Below are 25326 nucleotides of genomic sequence, written 5' to 3' on the forward strand. Positions count from 1 at the left end.
GTGTGCTAAAAATGTAACGTCAGGTGAGAGAAATAGTATACGTGTAGGAATGTTTTGGATTTTTCCATAAAAATATGATATTAGGGGCTATTGGCAATTTTCAAAATACCAATACCTTTAATGGAATTTATCAACCGTTAATTATCATTTTAAAATTATTATCTGTAAAGCAGATGACATATCTCTGTCCTGTCACCAAGTTCCGATTTATGGATATCAGGGTCGGACTGGCTACTAGCTGGCTCCGTGGCTGACATATTGTGTTGGTCCCGAATTCTCAATCACCCTCCTTCCCCAACTACCCACTGTTTTTCCACAATAAAAGCACACTATTATCTTAGATAAAGCACGCTATTCTTTGGTAGCCACATCGTACATTATACCATAAAGATCATAATATAAAATCAGGGTATATGTTACGTAATAATATTTATGAGAATAACACACAATTACAACTTCAGCATTCTAGACAGTTCGGCGAAACTAGCCGCAGAATTATCTATTGCCTTGTCATAATCGAAATCAAAATCTGTTTCTACGTAAAACAAAAATACCCTCTAAAAGTTCTTGACTCAAGGACGAACGCTAACGATTTTTTTTATTATTTTAAGAATTGAAAAAAAAAAAACTCTCAAAGGAAACCTGAATACAGGATAAAGTTAACATATAAGCCAAGTACGGTGAAATGTAAAACCATTCGTGGCCATTTTACTCTTATATTAGTTTCAATGCAGAAATCAGATATTGTTTATACAGATTGCCGCCGTGACTGTTCACAAGAATGTTAGTTGTCGCATACATTTTCCCCATTTTTCTCTTCCTCCTGACCTCCTCTCATTATTAAAACTTTCAATTGGGCCCCCCTTCTGATTTGGCCCCTGTCTTGATGGAAATCGCAACCTAGCTACCTGGGCCAATCTGGGCCTGATGGAAATCCAGATAGACGTGAATGATTTAGTAGAGGCTGTTACGGAAAGTCATATCGGTAAAAAAGTAAATCGGAAGTTATATCGGTATTGCTACAAGCTAAGGAAAGAAAGTTTGCCTTATGTATAATTCTTGCACACAACTTTTTGAAGCTGTATGAAACTTTCTTTTCTTAGCTTGAAAAGAGATATTATTTAATTTTTTACCGATGAGACTTCCACTGAATGATTCACTGTATTTAGCAAACCTGGATTGTAATACATTAAAGAATAAGAAAGAGGGAAGAAGAATTCTGTGTGGAAAAATCCTCACCACTCCTTTCTGTTTCTCTCTTATTCCTGGTCTCATTCCGTCAAAATACATTCACCACCATTGGGCTCCTACATAAAGTCACAATTACAGAAAGACTTTTCTTATCAGCAAGAGCCAACTGGTCTCAAAAGGAAATGCTTGTGCATTTCCTATTTTTACAATATAAAGTGAATTTCAATTTTCTGCATTAGTTATTAATGTAAAAAAAATGAATATAGAAAGGGATTAACTGTGTAGTTTGCCTTTAATTTTATTATGCTTGTATTACTTCCGTTCATTTCAGAACGCGATCATGACTTGTAATTTTCACAATAACATGCACACTGAAACACTCCTAAGGTTATTACCATTTTCCTCCTATGTTTTAATCTATTCTACAAGGGCACATAAAAAACGGATATCCCTGAGTAGTGTTGCCATTTTATTAATACGTACTGGTACCGTACCTGTACTTGATAACAACAACAATTTAAATTTTAATAATGTGAGCTGTATTTTGTAAGATTTACCTTCTGTCTTTGAACAAAGGAAACTACGAACATTATGATGAAATATAAATATTATATTCTAATGATGGCTCATACCGGATGGTTATAAAGTCTGAGCTCAATAAACAGGACATTTCTTTGTCCAATAATAAAACCTGCTCCACTTGTCTGCTACTAATCTCAACATATTCCATCACAAATTTCATATAGAAAACGTTGTGATATATTATCTTGTTTCATGATAATTAAATCAACAAAGTGAAATTATACAAGCTTTTCCCGGACCGAGGTTTCTCTCTGTATAAAATTTAATCAAAATCTGGTCAGCCGTTCTAGCGTGTTGATATAAAAAACATACAAAAGCACACCTCGTTTTATCTGAGTAGATAATCTTAAAATGATGTATTTTCAGATCACGATTTCTTTTATCTTGGAATTACTTATATAAGTACAGTTTATTCTCCAAATTAGACGACTATAAGATATTAAATTTAGTAAACTCTACTGTGTTCATGTATTCTGTACAAGTTTTAGTAATTTCTTTTCGGAATACCTTGAATATGAGCACTGTATATGATAAAAGATTTTTATAATTCTTCATATATTCAATACTTAATAATGAAAAGTAAACCTCATAATACACGCAATATCATTGGTCATGAATTTGTTACTTTTCACCATATCACACATTTAACAAAACACATTATAGCTCACATTAATAGAACGTTTTTGCAAAATAGTAATAGTAATTCCAAAATACTTCCTATACAATTCCTTGCACTCACAAAAACAAATCGATAGCCGGTATAAGAGCCGACGTCGATAATCGACATTTCAAATATTACTTTCTAAGTAGTTTCTAATCTACATATATATAAAATTGAAAATCACTATGTTTGTGACTCTAAATCTCCTGGACCGCCCGACCGACCTCGACCAAATTTGTAACTTGGATGAGGTTCGAGGCTGGGCTGGTTTTAGGCTATTCACTTTGATGGTAAAACTAACGGGCGGGGAGAGGGAGGTGGTATAAAAATAAATAAACTTAATAACTCCTGAACAACTCGGCCGATCTTGATCAAATTTTCAGCATAGATGAGGTTCAGGTCTACGATCGTTTTTATGATTTAAATTTGACGGAGCAACGTAGGGGAGGAGAAGGAGGAGGAGATATATAAAAATCAATTTATATAAGACTGAAAGTGACTATTTTTGTAACTTAATAACTCTTGAACTATCCGACCGATCTCAATAAAATTTTCACGATACATGAGGTTCGGATCTGCAAACATTTTTGTAATTTTACTTTATCGGTAGATCCTAGGGGAGGAAGAGAGGAGGGGGACGTATAAATAAAAATTAATGAAACCTAATAACTTTTGAACCATCTAACCAATCTCGATCAAATTTTCAGCATATATGAGGGTCGGACCTTGGGTGTTTTTTATCGTTTCACTTCGACGAGCCATCGTAGGGGAGGGGGAGAGATATATGTAAAAAAAAATAAAAATAAAAATGACTGCCTTTGTGACTTCATCTCTCTTGAACCACCCGACCGATCTCAATCAAATTTTTAACATACATGAGTTTAGGGGTAGCAATTACTTTAGGCTATTCACTTCGAGGATGCAATGCAGAAGAGGGGAAGGGAGAGAGAAATTTAAAAATGATCAAAAATGACCGATATTAGTGTTGAATCCATAGTTTTTGGGGGTCGATGAAAGAAACAGTGACACTTCTGATGCTGTTTCAATTCAAGTTCAGCTCTGATAGTTGGAGATGGGAAGGATACAGCGTAGAGGAGGGGGATAAACTTTTTAAAATGATCGAAAATGACTAATATTAGTGTCGAATCCATAGTTTTAGGAGTAGCTGAGATTAACGGTGACAATTCTGATGCCGTGTGCCGCAGCACGGAGGAGGGGGAGGGGAAGCTATATATAATAATGATCGAAAATGACCAATATTAGTGTCTGATCCATAGTTTTCGGGATTATTCAGATGAACAGTGACATTTCCGACCTGGTTTAAATCCAAAATCAGCCCCGCCACTTGAGGGAGGGGGAGAAAGATATATATATATATATCTATATATATATAAATGATCGAAATTGACCACTATCAGTGTCGAATTTATAGTTTCCCGTTTAAATCCAAATTCAAACCCGCAACTTGGGGGAGGTGTAGGAAGAGATATTTAAAATTCATCCAAAATTACCAATATTAGTGCTGAATCCACATTTTTTGGGTTCGCTGAGATGAACGGTGATATTTCCGATGTCATGGCCCGCAACATGGGGGAGGGGAACATATATATATATATAAATGATCAAAAATGACCACTATTAGTGTTGAATCTATAGTTCTTGCGCTCACCGAGATGAACAGTGATACTTCTGATGCTGTTTAAATCCATTTTCAGCCCCGACACTTGGGGGATGAGGAGGAGTGACATACATTAAAATGATCGAAAATGAGCAATATCAGTGTGCATTTAAATTATTTATTTCAACCCAGCGAAGCGGGTAATATATGCTAGTGCTCTACTAAACTAAACTCCTAGCATTACATCACATGAAGAGCTATGGTGCTTAGAAAAACCGTTGATTTTTTGAATGTTAATTGTATGGCATCCTAGACTTGTGTAACTGACAGAAAGCATTGGATATCAAAAGATTTTTAGACCATGACAAAGGCTTATTTTCCAAGTTTGGTTACGGAAGTACTGCAGAATTCAGAATAAGGATATTAAGGTAGAGTTTATAAAGCTCTCTGTAATTTATAAACATCACCCTAGTTAGGGTTTTACGGTTTTTGAGCTAAAATACTATACAAAATGTATTTTCATAATGAAATAACACAAAGAAATGTAGGAACTAAAATACTCATTTTCTATTTATGGCAAGATGTTCTACTATTTAAGCTATTAGCAACATGAGCAGCTTTCTGTGTCCTTGATGCTTGATTCCTCAAGCCTCAACTAATTACCAACCCTCTGCTGGCAATTTGTGAGGAAATCCATTGGTTTAGACATGCAGCATATATACAGGGTGGGCGGAAATTAATTCCCTATTGAAAATTGTTTATAATTTTTTAATAGTTAACCAATTTTCACGAATCAAAAAGTATTTAGTTCCTTACAACAATAGAATTGTACGATTGGGATGTTTGATAGACTTTCTGCAGATACTCCAGCGGTAAGTTTGGAACAGCTCAGTGAATTCGCTCCTCCAATTTATAAAGATTTTTTGATTTTGTGCGATACACTTCCTCTTTTGCTCAATCTCAGAGGAAGAATTCGCAGGGCGTTAGGTCAGAACTCCTTGCTGGCCATTTAAGGAAGCCATGACGTGCCAACCACCGTCCTGGAAAGTTAATGTCGAGTCACGCATAGACAGGACGTGCGAAATGATGTGGGGCCCTATCTTGCATGAAGATTAGGTCGTTTTAATTGTTCCACGTGAATACAACACCTGAATATAATTTTCAAGCATAAGAAGCTACTGTTCTACATTCATTTTATCCCGAATGACGTATGGATCCACAACTTCATGGATGCCATGCAGCACCACACTATAACCTTTCGGCGATGTTTGTTTTTTTCAACAATCACCCTCGGATCCTCTCCTCCCCAATAATTACAATTGTGTCGGATAACAAACCCTCGAACATGAAACACGGCTTTATCTGACCACAGAATACTACCGAATTTTTATTTTGATGACAATTCTTTCTGTAACAAATTATTGACAGGGATTTTAAGTATACCATACAGAAACGTTTTGGTGTTACATTATTTGAGAAAAAGCGCTTCAACGAACTGACTTTTGATTCCTTACTACATGCAGATAAGAATACATAAAGCAGGAGTATTGAGTGATCAAGACAGTATAGCACATCATTATGAGTTTGTCTCGCACCATGTTGAAATAATATAGTTAACAATCTACGGCTCACATTAATAGAACCTATATGTTGCAAACTTTTAAAGAGTAATATCAAGTTATATTTACACCCTTTCACATTTCTTAGCATAACCGCAAAACGAAAAGACTAGAAATAGCACAAGTAGCACCCTAAAACATACGAATCACTACGGAGGAATAAAGAAAGAGAGTTATAAATAAGTTGCTTCTAGCTCAGAAATACTTCATGATTTTATCATGGTAAACTCTCCGGATTTCCCAGTTGAGAATGACATTTCCAAAATTCTTACCACTCTTGTTATAACAAATTCATACCGTATTTCTCAGCTAAATATAAAACTTCCAAAACTCTTACTACTCTTATAAGAAATTATTGCCTATCTCTCAACCGAAAATAACATTACCTTAAATTCTTACCATCCTTGTTAGGGTAAATTCATGCGATATTTCTCAGCTGGAAACAATGCTTCCAAAATCCTTACCGTCTTATGACAAAAGTCATGCTGAAATTCTCAGCTGAGGATAACATTTCCAAAACTTTTACCACTCTTGCTATAAAAAAAAATCGTCATGGTATTTTTCAGCAGCAAATAACATTTTCAAAACTCCTATTACACCTGTTATAACAAAAGTTTACTGCATTTCTCAACTGAAAATGGTATTTCGAAATTTTTACCATTCTGGTTATGGAAAATTAATGTCGTATTTCTCACCTGAAAAATAACATCTCCAAAATCATTACTAAGCTATTTAATAATGTTTCCTGTGTTTTAGGGTGCTATGTTCTTCAAATTTTAATATTACTTTTGTTCTCAGTTATTATTTTTCTAAAGTAAATATTGAGAATATTATTGTGAATGGTTCTGAATGTTTCAGTCTGAATGCGTTTTTTTAACAAGTGAAAAAAATAATAATAAAAATGTATTTTAAATCGCAACACTACTCAATACATCATAATACATGTATTTTCAACACAAGTAAGTTTAATACTTACGTGAATTTTAGATCAAATAACTTTTAGTGTCAGACGAATACTAACTGTGTCGTCCACGAAGATATATAAAAAATTATCCACAATGGTTTATTTCAATATTGTTAATTATTTTAATTTAATATTTTGTTTTTATATACTCAAATGATTTTTCTTTTAATATTTTTTACTTATTTCTTATTATTTATGAGTACATTTTTATCGAACTATTTCTTAAAAATATTATATTATTGTGCTGAGTAAATATTATTTTTTTTATATAAAAATACTGGCTTAAAAAAATACATCAAGATTGTATGTTTTCCGTAAGCAATAATTAATATAAGGTTACCTTAAACTCGGCATGCTTTTTCCTTTTACCAAGTTACTTGGTTGTTTAGGTTTCTCTTGCTCGGGTTTAGGTTCAAAAATTTTAGCCAGTGCAGAACACGGACGCTGAGGGTGTTCGTCTCCTGTATCCAGGCTGCGATGATAATCCTATGATGATGAAAGAAGATAAAAAAAATTTGTGTATGAAAATTCAATTATAAAATGTGTATATAACATTGTATTGCATAATATTAATTATGCTGCGTGTTTACAATGATCTTATTTAAACTTTAATAATAGCACAGTCACATAAATATAAAAGTTCTGTGCACCGGACCCCAGAGTATGGATTCGATGTGTTTTATTACTCAGAATCCAAATTTCAAAACCCCAGGACATCGACTGTGTCAATATTTTGTTATGGGTAAAAAACTTTTATTTATATGTGGCTGTGCTATTATTAAAGTTTAAAGAAGATCATTGTAAATACGCAGCATAATTTTTACCCATAACAAAATATTGGCAAATTCGATGTCCTGGGGTTTTGAAATTTGGATTCTGAGTAACAAAGCACATCGAATCCATACTCTGGGATCCGGTGCACAGAACTTTTATTTATATGTGGCTGTGCTATTATTAAAGTTTAACCCTTTCCGCATCCTGGCTTTTTGGGCTATTTTTTAGACTTTCAGTCAAGCAGCTACTGTATCGACACTATTTATCCTAGGATCATGGTTCATACCTCATTCTCTTCAGAATAGAGGTGGCTTTCAAATGGTACCACTTGCATGCTCATACCATATACCAGAAGCGGGAAAAAAATGTCAAAGTGAAAGTTTCGGAGGGAAATTTTTTTCTCGAACTTTGGCCTCCCCTGGACTTCCCCTGTGTCAACGTAGCCATCTAAAAAAAATCTGAGAAATAGTACTTGGTATACTGAATGTGTGTGCCAAATTTCAAGTTTCGAATAGTAAGGGAAGGAGAAATTTTATCAAAATTTCCCACCATGCCCCAAATTACCACAAAACACTATGATCTCAGGGAAAAAAATTCCTGAGACATCCCTAATTACCCTAGGGTCATGTGTCGCCCATATTCTCTTCTGAATAGAACTGTTTTTCAGGCGGTACCATTCACATGTCTCCATCATGTATCTAAGGCGGGAAATTGCAGAAAAAATGGATTTTTTTGGTCTAAATTTCCCTTTTTTCAACTTTTAGTCCCTCTGGACCCCCTCTGTTTTAACGCAGAAATCTGAAAGAAAATCTGTTAAATACTACTCGGTGGACTGAATGTTTGTGCACAATTTCAATCTTCTAGGTGCAAAAATAAGCCCGCCAGAAAAAAAATCAGAAATTTCCCCATGTTACCCTATACAGAAGTATATTTAGAAAAAAATTCACTGAGACGTCCCTAATTACCCTAGAATAATAATTCGACCGTCATTCTCTTCAGAATGGAGCTGCCTTTCAGACGGTATGACTCACGTGTCCCCATCATGTATGTGAGGCGGGAAAATGACGAGAAACGGGATTTTGGGGGTAGAAATATCCCTTTTTTCACCCTTTTGCCCCTCTGGTCCCCCCCCCCCCCTGTTTTCGCACTGACATCGGAACAAAAAATTTGGTAAACACTACTCAGTGGACTGAATGCTTGTGCAAAATTTCAATCTTCTACGTGGAAAAATAAGCCCGCCAGAAAATATTGAACATAGGCTTAAAAAATGAGAAAATAAATTTTTGACTTATGACGTCATCACCTCCTATGTCTGGACGCAGGAAGGTCTGAAACCATACGTAATGTCTTCTACAAGGCCTCTGGGCTTAGAAAACAAACAAACAAACAAAAAAACGGACGAAAAAGCTCAAATAGATGAGAAATAACGCAATGTACCATGAAAAACGCGTATGGTACAAAATTGTACCATAGGATCCCCAAAGGGTTAAAGATGATCATTGTAAACACGCAGCATAATTAACATTGTGCAATACAATGTTATATACACATTTTATAATTGAATTTTCATGTGTATATAAATAAAATCTTTAAGTTTTAATTCAATTATAAAATGTGTATATAGCATTGTATTGCATAATATTAATTATGTTGCGTGTTTACAATGATCTTCTTTAAACTTTAATAATAGCACAGCCACATATAAATAAAAGTTCTGTGCACAGGACCCCAGAGTATGGATCCGATGTGTTTTGTTACTCAGAATTCAAATTTCAAAACCCCAGGACAATCGACTGTGTCAATATTTTGTTATGGGTAAAAAAACTTGAGCAATTTGGGATAGGGAGGATACACGTAGTACAGCTATACAAAAAAACAAAAGCTCTGTCCAAAGAGCATTAATTCTAATCAAAGAGACTTTGATTCTTTAACTCTTTTTAAGGAAATAATTTTAACATAATAAAAGCTTCGTGTTAAGCAAAATGACCAACAAATTATGAGAGATAGAGAAAGAAAATCCATTTAACATACTCAGAGAGAACAGTTCAGAAAATGTATATTCATTTCCTTCCTAGATTTATTTATTTCTTAGCTACATAATCGGTCTGAAAAAAAAAAAAGAAGTACCCTGGAAGCTTTTGACGCTTCAAGAAAACTAGTCCCGCAAGGGTGAAGCCTATAAGTAACCTTAACATCTTTCTTGAAGACGAAGATTGGTATCATATTATCATTGAATCTGAATTTCTTTTCGGGAGCCAAAAATGCTAACATTCGGAAGTAAGAGAGAGAGAGAGGCGCAAGAGAATCACAGCAATTTTAGACCTTATAGTAAGAAATTTTATCCTAACATTGCCAGCTTTCACAACTGATGATGAATTATCTTTTTTCTTTTTCATTTTTAAAGATAATAAAATGTTATGTTCAAACATCGATAAGGAATGTACAGTTAAATAAGTAGGTCTTTACGTCTGTTCACTATTTCCTAGCAATTACCACTTAAGAGGAACTGTATACAGGGTACGAAATATTGAGAATGGGGAGAATGCCCACATTTAATATTTTTGGAATAAAATTACTCCACTGGACAAATACTCAACAAATACCATTCGACCAATACTCGAAAAGAATATGGAATACAATACGCCGATATAGCAATTATTTATTGATTTTAGAAAGGCTTACAACTCGGTTAGGTAAGAAACACTCTTATTAAATTATATACCGAGAAAAGCTACTTAGAGTAATCAAGATGTGTTTAAATGTATCACAAAGAAAAGTTCACGTAGGAAAATACTTATCCACAGGCTTTTAGATCGAGAGTGGCCCAATACAAGAAGATGCTTTGTCACCATTATTATTCAACTTTGTTCTGGAGTACGCTATAAGAAAAATCAAAGATACAAACCAAGGCCTAGAGCTGAATAGTGTTTTATATGGCTTATCCTAATTATGTAAATCTGGTAGAAAAACATTATAATGAAATGCAGAGGTTTTATTAAACGCTTGGCAGGGACAAGGGTTTAGAAGTAAATGCACAGAAAAGTAAATACATAGAAATACGCAGGGATCGTAATATTGCAAATTATGGATACGTCAAAATATCAAATAATACTTTCGACAAAGTGGATACTTTTAAATATTCAGGACCAATATTAATAGACTAAAACTATATACACGAAGAAACTAAATATAGCCAGGAATCAGGAATTCGTGTTATTAGTTCAATATATTTTGTCTTCGCGAATTCTGTTGAGGAATTTGAAGTTTAAAATATATAAATCAATAATCGTGTCTGTTGTGCTATATGGTCTCTTATTTTAAAGGAAGAAGGCGGACTGAAAGTATTCGAGAATAATATCCTGAGATGAATATTCAGATCTAAGATGGACGGGAATGGGGAATAACAGAAACTTCATAACGGGGAACTGCGTAATTTACACGTTTACCAAACATTATTAGAGTCATCAAATCTAGGAGGCTTAGTTGGACAGGTTATGTAGCCAGAATAGAAGAAAGTGGGAATGCTTTCAAATTATAACTGGAAATCCAATCGGAAAAAGACCAATAGGAAGACCTTGGAGTAGATGGGAGAGAAATATTAGGATGGATCTCGCAGAAATAGGAATACAAAGTAGAAACTGGGTCCAGTTGGCTAAGGACAGAAATCAATGGAGAGCTTTTGTGAACTTGGCATTGAACCTCCGGATTTTATAGGCCATAGAGTTAGTTACTTAGTAAGTTACTGGAGGATGAATAAAGTGACACTGGTTTCAGAAGTTTACAAATTAATTAAAGACATTCATATATAAATAACATATATTTCAGATGTAATTAACGGGTGAGCTAGTGGTTAGTGATATCCCTGATTCCTTATATTAGGACTAATTATCGGTGTTCATATAATCTCGAAACATTCAAGTGCGAAGTGTTTTTTCACACCCCCGTCTCCACTACCCCACCTCACATTGATTGTGATGATATCGCACCCTGAAGGATACGATGGTAACAAGTGAATTAGAAAACTGATTTTTTGCAAACAGAGCATTCCTGCCATACATACTTTAACATTCCAAAGAACTATTGCACACTGTCGTTTCAGGAAATTCCATATTTCCATTTTATTTTCTACATCAGGAAGTAAAATATTGTTAATACTTTGTAATGAAATGCTAGGATTTTTAAACTTTTTAAAAAATTCTTTAATAGTTTTTTCCTGGGTTAATAAACGTTTATTAATATATAATTCCAGATTATTTTATACGAAAATACTAGAATAAATGCTCAAAATAAACACTTTTAAAATGGTCTCTGGAACCCTGGCATGGATTCGAAACTTATTCTTGGTTGTGCTACTGAGTTTAATTACTAAACTTCTTTATCTACAGTTCTGAGAAGAAGGAACTTAAAAAAATGCTTCTTTTTAATAATATAAAATATCTTTTATATCTTCTACTTTACGGAAGATATACAAGAAAATAATTAAATAAAAGTTAGGCTGTTTATGACAGTATTACTGTTGTCTGAATATAAAGAATTAAATTTTATATACACTACAACCTATAATATTAAAATAAAGTAAGCTACTGTACTTACAAATATAGATCCGGCTTTCAACTCCTCTGGTCTTCCAATTTTTTCTAATGTTTTCTCTGATTTGGAGAGCAACTTGGTCTCAACGAAAGCCTTTAAGTCAGCCATTTTCATTCTTTTCTTACTTTTTTCACTTGAGCGTCTTGAATGGCTACCCTGTTCTTCTGAGGAGTGTCTCAGACCCAGATACGGAGACTCTATAAAAAATTTAGATTATTTATTAAGAATCTTAAGTAAGAAAATGAGAACGTTTATCTTAATGTGTTATTGTCCTTGTTTCGCGTCAAGACAGTTTCACTGAATACTATCACCTTCATCAGGTAGCGAATCACCCTGCAGATTCATCATTTGTGTACAGACATTTTGTAAATAGTGTACATACCTAATCTTCCAATCTTATTTATTATTTTCGCACTGCTTTTTTTTATATATATATATATATATCATCAACAAGATTTTGAGCATCTTTATTCTTGCCCATCATTCCAAACAAATATTTTAATATTAAACATTATAATTTGACTGATAACACACAAAACCTTATGACATTGATAACAAACACACAAAGAATTTAAAACAGAACCTAGAAGAGTCACATTTTCCATGACAAAGAGTTGGTTCACAATCAGTAATAGGAAAATTGAATTATATTCTTAATCCATACCAGTCTTTTTAAGCATGAACCACATGAAAGGGAAGGGGGAAAATCCAACGCAACCCTGCTTCGTTGATGAAGGGCCGTCAAAAGTAATATTGTCTTTTATTTGCCTTACATGTAGCAGCCCAGTATCGGGAAAAATGCTACATTATATTTATGAGTGTCACCTATTTAAATATATATCATCCATATTTACTTGATTTTACTATTGGGGGTAGGGTGGCTCAGTGGTAGAGCGTTCATCTTTGGTGTGCGGAGTCCCTGGTTCGATCCCAGCTCGTGTCAAGTGGACAAACACCGTGTTCGTGAATTTTCTCGCAATTCTCCGTTTCCTACCACATTATTCATTCCACTTTTCATTCATGTCTCATCATCACCGTCTGCTTTAGTCTAGCCGGCATAATCGTGGGACGTAAAACTGAAAGATTTCATTTATTTGATTTTATTATTATTATTCGCTCTCTATAGTATTACACTGCAGTAGTGCACTGGTGAATCGGATCCAGTTCTCTCCCACTAAACAACAGATCGCTAAAATTTGATAAGGAGAGATCAACCCATTAGAATTATATAAAACAGTGTATTAAATTTAGTAAGAAAACTGATTTGTTAGATTGGAAAAAAAAAAACGTAAACAATAAGCCAACTTCTGAAGAAGGTAAATATTAACATGCAAAAGGATCGAAAATTCCAATATATATTTTTAAAAGACATTAGTAATGTCTTAAATACTGAATACTAAACTCACATATAATTTATCATGTAAGCTTCATCTCGTATATTACTAAAGATACATTTTTGCTCTGGAGTCTGTGTAAGTAAAATTCACAATAAAGCTCAAAACTTGCAGAACAAAAGGAGTTTTAGTACGTAGTAAGTATTGCAAAATAAAGTTATAGATTAGTATCATTTCCTGGTATGTTTTTACAGAATACGCATACCATTACGTCACCACACTTTAGTTTCATATTGCTAAGTTTAAACAATATCTCAGAAAATCTTATTAGTCAATTTTATACTTCCTAAATTGCAGGAAGTACTTTCTCCAAACATTAACTTATGTTAATTTTACAGTATTATCTAAAGAAAAAAATAAAATGATAACCATTTTATGTGTACAGCCTCTGAGTATGATATGTTTTTAAAATTGTAAGTTCGCACTTACGAAGTAAACGAAATAATCAGTGTCTTTGATCTACCATTTTCTTTTCGAGTTGAACATAAATCGCACTTAATAATAATAATAATAATAATAATAATAATAATAATAATAATAATAATAATAATAATAATAATAATAATAATAATAATAATAATAATAATAATAAAATACTTGTGCTAGTTCCAACAACAAATTTGATCAAGCAACCACTAACCATCTGGATTCTTAACAGCTGAAAAGAATTCTAAAAATATTTAAAATTGAAAACTTCTAAACTTGTTTTGATGAGTCTTTCAATTTCAAGTAGCCTTAGGTTTCTATACGGTTATGAGGTAACCAAACACCTTACAAGCCTATTTGTCACACTTGTACTTTTGTTTTCATCTTCCTAGAAATGTGATAAAAGGCGGTTCCGATTTGATTGAACGAATATTTACTTCTTTGTATTATCACGGAAGTATGTAACGGTATCCTACTTCTTAAATCTAGTTTTAGACTACCTTAATTACGTTACATACGAATATTTCTTCAATTTTATGGAAACTACTTTATATGGTTCAAGTGGAACAAATCAATAATTTACAAGAGATAGTAAAGCTTATTTTGTTTGATGTAAGCTTGCGATGCGACTTAACTGATACTCACTTCTGTAGGATTTTTTCCCCCCAAGTTTCCTTATTATCTCTGAATCGCTCACGTTGTCAAGTAAACTCTAACAATTCTGAAATTATTGTTCCATTTTAATTGTTAATGACGTTAACGAACAATAAATTCAGGAATATTAAATTTTATGTAACTATGCAAGCGATCTCTAATCTAATAAATAAAATTGAAAGTACTATGTTTGTGAATTCATAACTCTTGAACCACCTGACCGATCTCGATCAAATTTTCAATATAGATGGGGGTTGGGCCAGGGATGGTTTTTAACGTTTTACATTAATGGTGCAACGTAGGAGAGGAAAAGGAGGAAGATATTTAAAAATATTCAAAAATGACAGATACTAGTCTCAAATCCAACTTTTTAGAGTCTCTGAGGTGAACAGTGATAATTCCGATGCCGTTTAAGTCCAAATTCAGTCCCACCACTTGGGAAGGGGAAGGGGAGATATATTAAAAAAGATCGAAAATGACCGATATTAGTGTAGAACTCATAGTTTTCGGGGTCGCTGAGACAAACAGTGACACTTCTGATGCTGTTTAAACCCAAATTCACCAACATTGCCCTTTATGTCCAAAATGAAACGTATTCTTCCCGTGCGAAGAACGGGTAATCTACTACTTAGTAATACTTTCAAACACGGTATTTTTTGCATGTAAATTTTCTTGGGATAGAATATTTATATGTTCATAGATTATGATGTGGTAATCCTGGAATGAAATTTTATTTTTCAGGTTATATGTAAAGTAATAAAATACCATTTTTACAGATTTTCCACTTTACTCTATAGTTCACTTTGTCTTGCTGCTGTGAATCTTCATGCTAAATTTTGTTCATGTATGATTAGTTTTGACACAATTCAGAAAAAGATGAGTTCAACCATGAAGCATGAGTATACTCAATTTACCCACTATTTAAATACTGAGGAAGACAAATGTCTTACTAGAAGCTAAGTGCAAAAGTTTACATGTGAGAAGTTAAATTAGGAGCAATCAGAGATTATCAGTCATCATTACATTTATACACTCGTAATGTATTTTTGAACATGTAAGTATGCATAGCATTAGTGAATATTTTCCTATATTAAATCTACCAACTTCATGAGATAAGAGAGGGGGCGCGGTGGCTCAGTGGTAGAGCGTTCACCTCCGATGCTTGGGGTCCCTGGTTCGATCCCAGCTCGCGCCGTGTGGACTTTGTGGTGGACAAACACCGTGCTCGTGGGTTTTCTCGGGGTTCTACCGTTTCCTCCCACTTTCTCCACCATTTCATTCATCTCTCATCATCACCGTCTCCTTTAGCCTAACCGGCATAACCGTGGGACGTAAAACTTAAAGATTTTATTTCATTTTTTCATGAGATAAGAGCCAAGTCTAAAGTTATTTTGAATAATTCCGTATTTCTAAATTGCTTCAGATTATTTAGAAGTAATGTACGTACAATAAACACTGAATTTAATTTCAGTACCGGTAAGCAAATTTCAATTAACAAAATTAAAAGATAAATAAAAAAATAAATATTTCACACGTATGGAAAACTATAGCTGACTTTTTTTCTTTCTTGCTATTGGTTGAAGTATAACGTCTCTTTTTTCAGCTCCGAAGTTATATAAGGCGTGGACCTATAGTTTAAGGTAGAAACGGAACTAACGTAATGCGATCAAATCTCAATGCTCTTCTATCAGAAAACGAAGCCTGGGACCACGTGCAACAAAGGCGCACTAGCTAATCACTAAACCAGTGAAGAGAGTCCTGATTTCTTTCGTTAACGAAATTAAGAATTTGGTAACTCATATAACCGTTTGCGTACTGTCTGATTCTGAAAGGATAGTTGGAAGGTTTTTATTTATTTATTTAGAAAGTATAGTAATTTACTGAAACATTTGTTGCTCTATCTGAGCATAAATAACTCTTCAGCTGTCTTAAATGCCATTGTAAGTTTGGCATGTTGCTATGTATCAAATTGATGTGCATAAAAGATATTGATGATGAAATTCTGTCTTCTCCTGAAAATATACAAATCTGATTACTTAGGAAGTTCAATTGTTTCCAGTATTGGTAGTCATATCAAACACATTTCTGTTTTCCTTGGCTACAACCTCCAACCTTTCGTCCAGGTTCTCTCATTATACATCAAAAATACAAATTACTTTCTATTCATTACCAAACCTCTGCTTTCCAATGCCATTCTAATCTCTGTGAATGTAACCTCATTATGCACAAATATTATACGTAGTCCCGACCTCAACTTCCTAGAAGAATTCCGAACTTCTAAACTCAAGCACATAATTCTGATCGTACAACCTCCCTACTACGTCCTAATCATAAACAATCTCACATTTGAAAATAACAATTATCTTCAAATCAATAGTATTCATACATATTCATATATTCAAATCCATAGATTCACATATTCCCCCATTCGTGGGATGCGTGGAACAACATATAGTCCACTCATCACCACTTCAATATTTTCTTTGGTTTTGGGCCATAGATATCTTCCTATATGTATGAATACCCTACCAGCCTACAACAATTCCTACAGCGCTAAACAACAAGGGCTCGGTAATCAAAATATCCTGATCCTTCTTCAAGCACACAGTCATCCTTCCTATCTCTATGGAAGCTAGACTTGAGAATGGACGTCTTAAGACCGATGTAGACATCAAATCTATTAACAGTATGCAATTTCTCCAATTTAAGAGCTCCAAGCATCTGTGCATCAAATATTTCACATTCTTTCTTGGCTATTCGAAGAACTCGTAATTGTTCCACCACATCGCCTTTCAAAAATTACCTCAAGATACTCCTATCAGCACACGCCAACTGCTGGTATTTCCTCACCCTTATCAGCAAACAATTCAACTGTACAAATGTCCCAAAGAAAGAGAGAAAGAAAGAAAGAAAAAATACGCCACTGTAAAATCCTCAGCTCCGAACTTCCTTATCAAATACTATGCCAACCTTCATTCTCTACAGAAACAAATGAATCTTTCTTACTCCATATTCACCATCTCACTTGAATTCACCCATATTATTATCGAAGGCCTCCTAACTTCCACACCCTCTTTACGAGAACTGGACCCTTGAAAGAAGCCCTACCTCCTAGATGTAAAGTCTATATGGTATTCGATACCAGTTTGAGCATCTAATACCCGATCATAAAGGTAACAAAGATTTTCTACTCTTACGGCAGTTGCGATTCGTCTAACATAATTTACATCCATAAATGCACTCACTGTCCAGGCTTCTACATTGGCAAAATTCTGAAAGTCACCGATGCTCCTGTATCTCTAACTCCTCATCTACGTGTCTCAGAACACACAGCAGTACTTTGACGACATTTTACTGATAAATGTGGTCAAAATTCTTCCCTCTTCAAAATTTTTTCCTCTGCCCCTTCTTCTCGTCTCTCACAAAGAGGTGGGAAGATATATTATTATCTTTCCCTTGGTCTTAATCGTTTACTTATAATATCATACCTCATTACATTCACTCCGTTTCTCATCCCTTTTCCTTTAAATAAAAAAATTCCAGTTTCTTTTAATTATTATTATTATTTACATTGTTTCTCCCCAAACTTTTTATCCTGTCGTATCTCTCATTTTTCTTTATTACTAGCTGTAAGCACCCGTCATTACTGGGTTTTAATTCAGAACCTGGATAAAGGGAGAGAAAGAGGATGATCTCAACGGAATGTCCCCACAACCATTCTATTTCCGGGTACTTATCCTCTGCTGTTGTGTTAGCCCGCATAACAAATATGTAATGTTGGTTAAATACAGGCAAGCGTTTTTAGAAACAGCCAGAAACATGCATATACTTTGATTCCCATCAATCCCCTCAGAGCTGAAAATAAATAAATAAATAAATAACTAATTCGTATGCTATTAGATTTGGGAAGATCTATCTGTGTACAGAATACGACGCCCATAGGTGACTTCTTTCTATGTGAAAATCTGATGAAAGAGATACATAAACATATTATTATTATTATTATTATTATTATTATTATTATTATTATTATTATTATTATTATTATTATTATTATTATTATTATTTAAAAATACTGTAATTTCTTATTTATTAAAGTTACCAATGTCTAATTTTTTAAAATTACATCATTAATTTTCATTTTTCAACCCTTTTCCTATATACTCAAGGCCGGCCCTAGGCAATTTGGCGCACCGTGCAATGACATCATTTGCCGCCCCCTTTCTCCAGAAAGAACAAATCTTAAAATCCACGATTTCAAGTCTGTTACCCCATTAAGAACAACGAAGGGGAGGCGAAGCGCACTCCTATTCAGAAAGGCCTTAACACTACAAATACAATCTCATTGGGTCTGTTTTTTTTCTTTCTTTAAATAATAATCAATTATGTTAGTGAAAGATAAAGCAAACACATCTGCAGAGAAAAGGTGGTTCTCCTTTTTATAGAATTCAATATCGAGCTTCAATCTCAATATATCAGTTTGCAATTCCAGTACAACTAGTTCTTTTATCTTTAATTCTTGATTTTCCTTCTATATCTGTTAAAAAAAATTTAAAAAAGACTTGTCCCCACCTTCATTGATAAAGAACTTCTTTGTGACAAAAACAAGACTAGTTTTCATATCAATATTGTAATAACTAACTAAATGGAACAGGTGTTCGCTGTTGTTCGAGAATTGAGTTCTGTATTTGACAATAATCAAGCAATTCATGCTGAGTTTTTTTTGACCATTTGCTTTACCACTGTCCATATGAGCTTAAACTAATGCGACCTAAACATGATTTATAAATATACGTAGTATTCAAATAGAAGGTCAGCTTAGTAAATTTAACTACCATCATCATGAAATCTGTTTCCAACAAGAAATATTTATTTTAAATAATATAGTTATGACAGATTTTGCCCTGTGCAAATGCACATATAGCACATATGGTAGAGCCAGCTTTGCATATACCATACAATTTTTTTCTTTTTTATCTATTATTCCTTCTCCTTCCTACAATCCTGCCGACCAACTAGTCACATTAGTTTTATCTTCCTCCACTAAACTCAGTCTACTTACAGCCTTGTAACACAACTAAGTGTCCCTGTGTTTTAACATGCGTCCATGTAGATGTTTCCAACTTTTTTTTATGTGGTTCTGTTTTTACTTGTCTTTTCTTCCTACTTCTTCAGATACCTATCTGATAAAGTATTTAAGCGGAAGTGTCCATAGTGTACCTGTTTTAGCGTTGGATTATGTTTTCATTATTTTCTAGTAATTCATATATATAGTTGATTAGTTCCTCATATGACCTTTCCCTGAAGAAGCATGTCCTCTTAAGTAAGGCAACATGCGGTTTACCATATCACCACATTTTCTTACAGCAGAAGATATAGAAAACAGTTCTAGTTATAAATTATATAGGTGCATGAGAGGATGATTCAAATTAACAAAAAAATTGGTTACATACCAAAATATCCTCCGGTGGGAAAACTAAATATTTTTTAAACATCCGGAACAATAGGCTAGTTTCATCTTCAGTGGTAACGTAACAAGAATAATAATAGATGAAAGAATTCCATACGCAAATAGGAATACACACCACCAAATAAATATAACGTGAGAGATGGATACTAGAAACAACGAGCAGAGCACAGTGAAAGAAAGAAACTACGAGCTGAGTTGAAAGAATTACATGCTACATCACTATTGCCAGATCCAAAACAACTAGTTCTTTTGCATCAATGGTAGCTAACCAGGTTTTATCAATGTTACCAGAATTCAAATTTAAAGTTGATCTATATTTACGAAAAATGAATGGTCCTTTAATCTTTCGTTGCTTTTGTTTTTTCTGAACCTATCGTATTAACTTATTTTATATTGTGTGTATGCTGTTTTAGGTGAAGTGACAATCCTGACATATCCTCTTCTTGTGACTTTTTTGATTGCCTAATGTGTTCTTTAATACGGGTATTAATATTACGTTTGGTTTGACCTATATATGAAGCATCACATTCACACTGAGGACGGTAAATATCTGACCTATTTAGAAGATCAACAAAATAACTTTTAAAGAAAGCGAGATTCTTTCTAAGCTTTTTACGGAAGATAGTGGAAGCAGATATATTATACATTGCAAGAATACGTTAAATTTTTATCGATAATTGTGGAAAGTAAGGAATTCCTATCCAAATTTTAGTTTCTTTGGGAATAACTATTTTAGGGACTTGCGCTGATCTACGTGCTTGATCTACGTTTCATTGAAAACGGAATTAGTTTGTTGATCCGATACGTTTGGAGAGTATTTAGTTTTCCCACAGGATAATATATTGGTAAGTAACCAATTTTTTGTTAGTTCTAGTTATAATTTATATAAATATAACAAACCTGTTAGATATGAAAAATTTTTAACTTCAGGCACTTCTATAAAATCTTTGGATTCTCTTTTCTTTAGTTCAGGACTTTGATAAAGTGACACTTCTATTTTCGGAATGGGTAAAGAATTACTCCTTCGTCTGGGCTGTTGCTGCGTCGATGATTCATCACTAATATCACGAAGCCTAGAAGAAATAATAATGTATTACTTTATTATTTTATATGATAATTTACAATTAAAATTCCGTTAATACCATCCAGTTATTACAAAGTTCAAAATTTGAAAAGTAATACTATCTTTAAATGATAACTATATTTTCCTGTAAAAATTACTAAGGTGTACTTAATCAATGGTTGAAGGTAGAGGACTACGTTCTACTCCAACATTTGTAAAGTAGAATTAAAGGTTTTACAGACCGTAAAGTAGTATAAACAGAGTAACGAGTCGTGTCCGAATTTGTACTTAAATTGTATATAAGTGCGTAGTAATGCAGGTTCAGTCCCGTGGACTTCTAGTAAGTGAACTTGGTGCGCGTGCTTTCTTAGGTTCTTTTCTTTCTTTCTTTCTTTTTTTTCTCAGTGCTAAATTATTTTAATGTTATTCTTTTTCCTTATATTATCTTTCTGCTTTCAATATTAGCCATAGGACAATCAACTAAAGAAATAATTTTCATTCAATTTTGTTATACATATGTATAAATCTTAAAATGATGAAATGTAGGGCTGCATTTAGCAGTATTTATGGGAACACAAGACCAGTCATATTTTAAATAAATATTACGTGTTACTTCTGATGAAAAAGATGTGACTAGAATGATACGATAAATCATGAAACGTAAATCTTAGACACACACATCTTACCACATGAACTCCCGCCGGGAATCGAACTCGGGTCTTCTACGCCAAAGATAGGCTATCAAAATAGCCATGAAGACGTATATATATATATATATAGGATATATATGTAGGGTGTTTCAAGACAACATCGACATTTGGGAGGTGATTTCCGACACCAAGATAAAACAAAAAGTATAGACTAACCTGGATGCACAAATGCTCCCAAGCGAAGTTAAAGGCTGCCGAAAACATGAAAAAATGAACTTTAAAGGTCCATAGCTCCAAATCTATAAGACCTACCGTATTCGGGTTAAGACTTCACTTAGGAACTAATATGTGCACTATCCAAAAATACATGTTTCAGAATTCTAAGGTACTCACGCAACAATTTTTATGGAGGGAATTTGGCTACAGGCATATAATTTGAAGTACTCACCAACTACATCTATAAAAATTGTTGAGGAAGTACTGCAAGATTCTGAAACTTGGGTATTTGGATAGGGCACATACTAGTTCTTAAGTGAAGTCTTAACCTACTATGGTAGGTCCCATAGAGTTGGAGCTATGGACCTTTAAAACTCATTTCTCCATGTTTTCGACAGTTTATACTCCGAAAGGAAGCATTTGTGCACCCAGGTTGGTCTATACTTTTTGTCTTATCTTGATGTCAGGAATCACTTCCCAAACGTTGTCATGTTGTTTCGAAACACGCTGTATATAGCAATTCAAAGTAGTATACAATTCTCTATAGTCTACATAAGAGTTAATTACTAATTTTTCTTTACTCGAATTGCATACCTATAATTATGCACACACATGTTTCGACCCTTAGTATAAGACACACATACCCTCATATAGGACTCGCGCGATATTTGATTAAGATATTTATTCTGAGTTTGAACTTTTGTTTTCATAGAAAGTGCTTTAAATTTTATAGTTTCTAATGAACAAATTTGATTTTTGTCACAATATATGAGGATAATTTAAAAAGTAATGCCTCCCTCGCCATAATTTTGTTTCTATTACAGCTACTAAACTATCTATGCATGATATTATAGAGCTAATCTTACTCTACTAATGTAGTCTTTTCTTTTCAAATTGACTGATTAGAACTACACATCTAAAGCTAAAAGAAAGAGTCGTCATTGAATTTATGGCAAAAGAAGATGGTCATCTAAGGAAATCCATAATCGCTTGAAAAATGTTTATGGGGACGCTGAAATGAACATCAGCAATGTGTGTGGCGTTGAGTGAAGTAGTTAGAAACGGAGAAACAGAAATTGCAGATAAACACAGAAGCGGCTGGCCGACAACATCAGTTAAAGATGTAAATCAAGAACGTGCTGATGAACTGATTCCAGGAGACAGGTGCATTACAGTATAGAATGTTGCTGGTGCATTGAACGTCTCGTATGGCTCTGTTCAAGGAATAATTGCTGACTTGGGATGTCACACAGTTTGTGCTAAAGCAGCTTTAAAATCATGAGTCTAGATGCAAACCCCTGAACACTTCCAAAATAATTTTGCAGCCTGGGTTCGACGATGGTGCAAATGTGTTCAAAATTATTGGGATTACGTTGAACGGAAGTTTTCTGTAGAGGCCAATTCAGGCTATGATCTGAAATACCTTTTGTTGTTATATGTTCATTAATACATTATTTATGCCACATGACGCATTAATTTTGATCCATCTTCGTATAAATATGAGTAGGCTTACTCGTATTAAATATCAGATTTTGAATAAATTTTCAATGCAAATAAATCGAAATTTAAAGTTAATAGGGACCGAACATATTTTAGATAATATTCTATAAAAGTTTGAAATCTACAAAGTTGGACTTTATCATTTAAATTTTCTTAAATATTTGTTTTCCTATCAAGAATAGATTTCAAAGTATAAATCCTACTACACAACAGATAAGTATATGAAGTAGAAAAAGTATATCATTGAAAAAAAATTTCAAATACTTATTTCGAAGTAATTAATAAAATTATGAGAAACCATTACTCAAGTTATATATTCAAGTTATATTTAAAGTGTAATCTATGCTGGTCCGGTAAAGCAGTTGAATACTTTGTTTAGACTATGTATTATTTCATTACATATGACTTACCTTCGGTAGAAAAATTGTAATGCCCAGTATACGCCGTCTTCGTGCCACTGGGGAATAAAAAGGCACCTTAGGATGGCAACATCAAGGAATGTTGCGGCACACAAGTCCGCCGGACCAGTTGATGAAAATATTTGAGACTTTAGTATACTATCTTGTTTACTCTCTATTGAATCTTTGTCTGCTGATGATCTGGAAAGCAAAATTTAAATTAATCGCTTTCGGCAGAGATAAAAGATAACATAACTTTACCCTCTTCTTTACAGATACATAAAGTAAATTTTCAGTTCAGCGTGGAGATTTCATCTCTGACTCACTCTATACACAGGATGTTCGAAGACAACACCAAAACCATTGAGAAAATATACTCTTACATGAGAACAATTATAGACTAATACGGGTGAACAAATGCGTTACAAATGGGAGCTCCCTCGTACTACATGGTTAGCGTACGCGTCTTTGGCACGGGAGAAAGGAGTTTAATTCCTGGAGGGAGCTCATGTGGTCCACATCTCACGTTAAGCTGTAGGTACACATATTATATTATGAGATCGCTGTGTTCAATGCAGGATGCAAACTCTAATCCAATCAATTAGATGAGTAATTTCTGAGCTATAGCCTACCGAAAATTGGCTAGATAGATAAAATAAATGGTCATAACTCGAGAACGAAATGTCGAATGAAGGTCCGATAAAAAGAAAATCGAGCCTAGATTTCATAATTGTACCAGCAAATGCGAAACAGGGGATGCAAGAATTAACCTCAAAGCATACAAGATTCATAGTTTTCTAGGAAAAAAAAAGTTAGATCAGGAACTAGAAAGCTAGCACACATTCCATATTCATTGGCACAAAATAACTACTAAGATCTTTTACCGACCTTCATTCAATATTTCAATCTCGAGTGAAATGCTACATTTATGCACCTTGTTGCTCTTTCATTTTCTTTCTTACTTTACAAAATACTCTCTTTCGTAAAATTTAAAATTAATTTTGATTTGTATTAACTTACCCCATTTTACGAATTTGAGGTTTTGGTTTCTGTTGTTTTGTATCTGATCCAGAAATCGCCGTAACTTGTTCAATTGTTAATGTTGTTTTAGCAGAGGAAGTATTGTGTCCACCTACAGCCATACGAAATATTGATGATTCAGCCTACAATAAGGAAAAAGAAAATATATATCACATTCCATAAACCCAACAAGACAATGCATCCCAATTATCATATGTACGTGATATCGAAAATTTTATGATGAAATTTAGCTGTAAAGTTCCAACGAAACTTAAAAATTAGCATTAAGCAATATTTCTTTCATTTATACTACTGTCCAAACTATTTAAATAAATGGATTATTGTAATTTGTGATGAAGTCCACAGTTACGATTAATTTTCTAAACTTTATATTAATTCATCTCTACACGTTTAACGACATTTAACTTACATTTTAAAAAGTAAGCAAAGATTGAAAGTTTTAATAAGTTGAATAGAATTTTATTAAAAAAGATAAAACTTGTAAATAATCCTTATCGTATATACATTATCTATTT

General features: G+C 33.6%; 1 protein-coding gene across 1 annotated transcript in view; it reads right to left on the reverse strand.

Annotated features, from left to right (window-relative positions):
• Positions 1-25326, reverse strand: part of unc80 (unc80, NALCN channel complex subunit) — a gene marked incomplete in the record, with an annotated part of 366946 nt that overhangs the window by 214112 nt on the left and 127508 nt on the right. Inside the window, 5 exon segments of the mRNA XM_081749034.1 lie at positions 6976-7121; positions 12003-12196; positions 20844-21016; positions 23783-23971; positions 24791-24933. Coding sequence (XP_081605160.1) covers positions 6976-7121; positions 12003-12196; positions 20844-21016; positions 23783-23971; positions 24791-24933 — 845 coding nt within the window.

Source organism: Thermobia domestica, chromosome 2 (genome assembly GCF_964235325.1).
Source record: "Thermobia domestica chromosome 2, izTheDome1.hap1.1, whole genome shotgun sequence".
NCBI classification, from domain to species: Eukaryota; Metazoa; Arthropoda; class Insecta; order Zygentoma; family Lepismatidae; genus Thermobia; species Thermobia domestica.